A 507-nucleotide genomic window follows, 5' to 3' on the forward strand; every position below is an offset into this window, starting at 1 on the left:
GCCTCCCCACCCCAGATCGACTGGGTCCAAGCCCCCACCCACCATCTCCCTCTTACTTGACGTATCTGGAGCAATTGGTGAAGAAGTCCACAAGACAGGCATAGAGGTGGGCCTCTGCCGGGGAGGAGGCTGTGAGAGGGGACGGGGGGGGCACAGGGGTAGGGCAGCACCCCACGATGGGGGTATGTGTGGGGTCTCGCTCACCCGTGAGGTTGAAGAGGGTGTTGAGGATGTGGAAGCGCTTCATGTCATCTCGCTGGATGAACTTGTTGGGGTAATAGTGGAGGATTTCGGCCCTGGGGAGGGAACACAGAGCTATGCGAGCGGTCCCTTGCGCCCCCGCCCCCCGCCTCTGCGGTGGGGGGTCCTAGACTCACCCCTTGAGGAAGCGGAAGCCATGGGCGCAGACCAGCAGGTTCCCGTGGGAGTCCACCTTCAGCAGGTTCCCGTACAGGGCATCAAACACCAGCCCCCTGCACCACACATGCTGTCAGTGGGTGAGGGTCC

At 62.7% G+C, this 507-nt stretch overlaps 1 protein-coding gene across 1 annotated transcript in view; it reads right to left on the reverse strand.

The window, feature by feature from the left end:
• Nucleotides 1-472, reverse strand: part of LOC104628342 (cytosolic purine 5'-nucleotidase-like) — a gene marked incomplete at both ends in the record, with an annotated part of 2,586 nt that extends 2,114 nt beyond the window's left edge. Inside the window, 3 exon segments of the mRNA XM_010296891.1 lie at nt 22-114; nt 205-296; nt 378-472. Of these exon segments, the coding sequence (XP_010295193.1) occupies nt 22-114; nt 205-296; nt 378-472 (280 nt within the window).
• Between the last annotated feature and the right edge of the window lie 35 nt (nt 473-507).

Source organism: Phaethon lepturus, unplaced genomic scaffold, assembly GCF_000687285.1.
Source record: "Phaethon lepturus isolate BGI_N335 unplaced genomic scaffold, ASM68728v1 scaffold29801, whole genome shotgun sequence".
In the NCBI taxonomy this organism is placed as follows: domain Eukaryota; kingdom Metazoa; phylum Chordata; class Aves; order Phaethontiformes; family Phaethontidae; genus Phaethon; species Phaethon lepturus.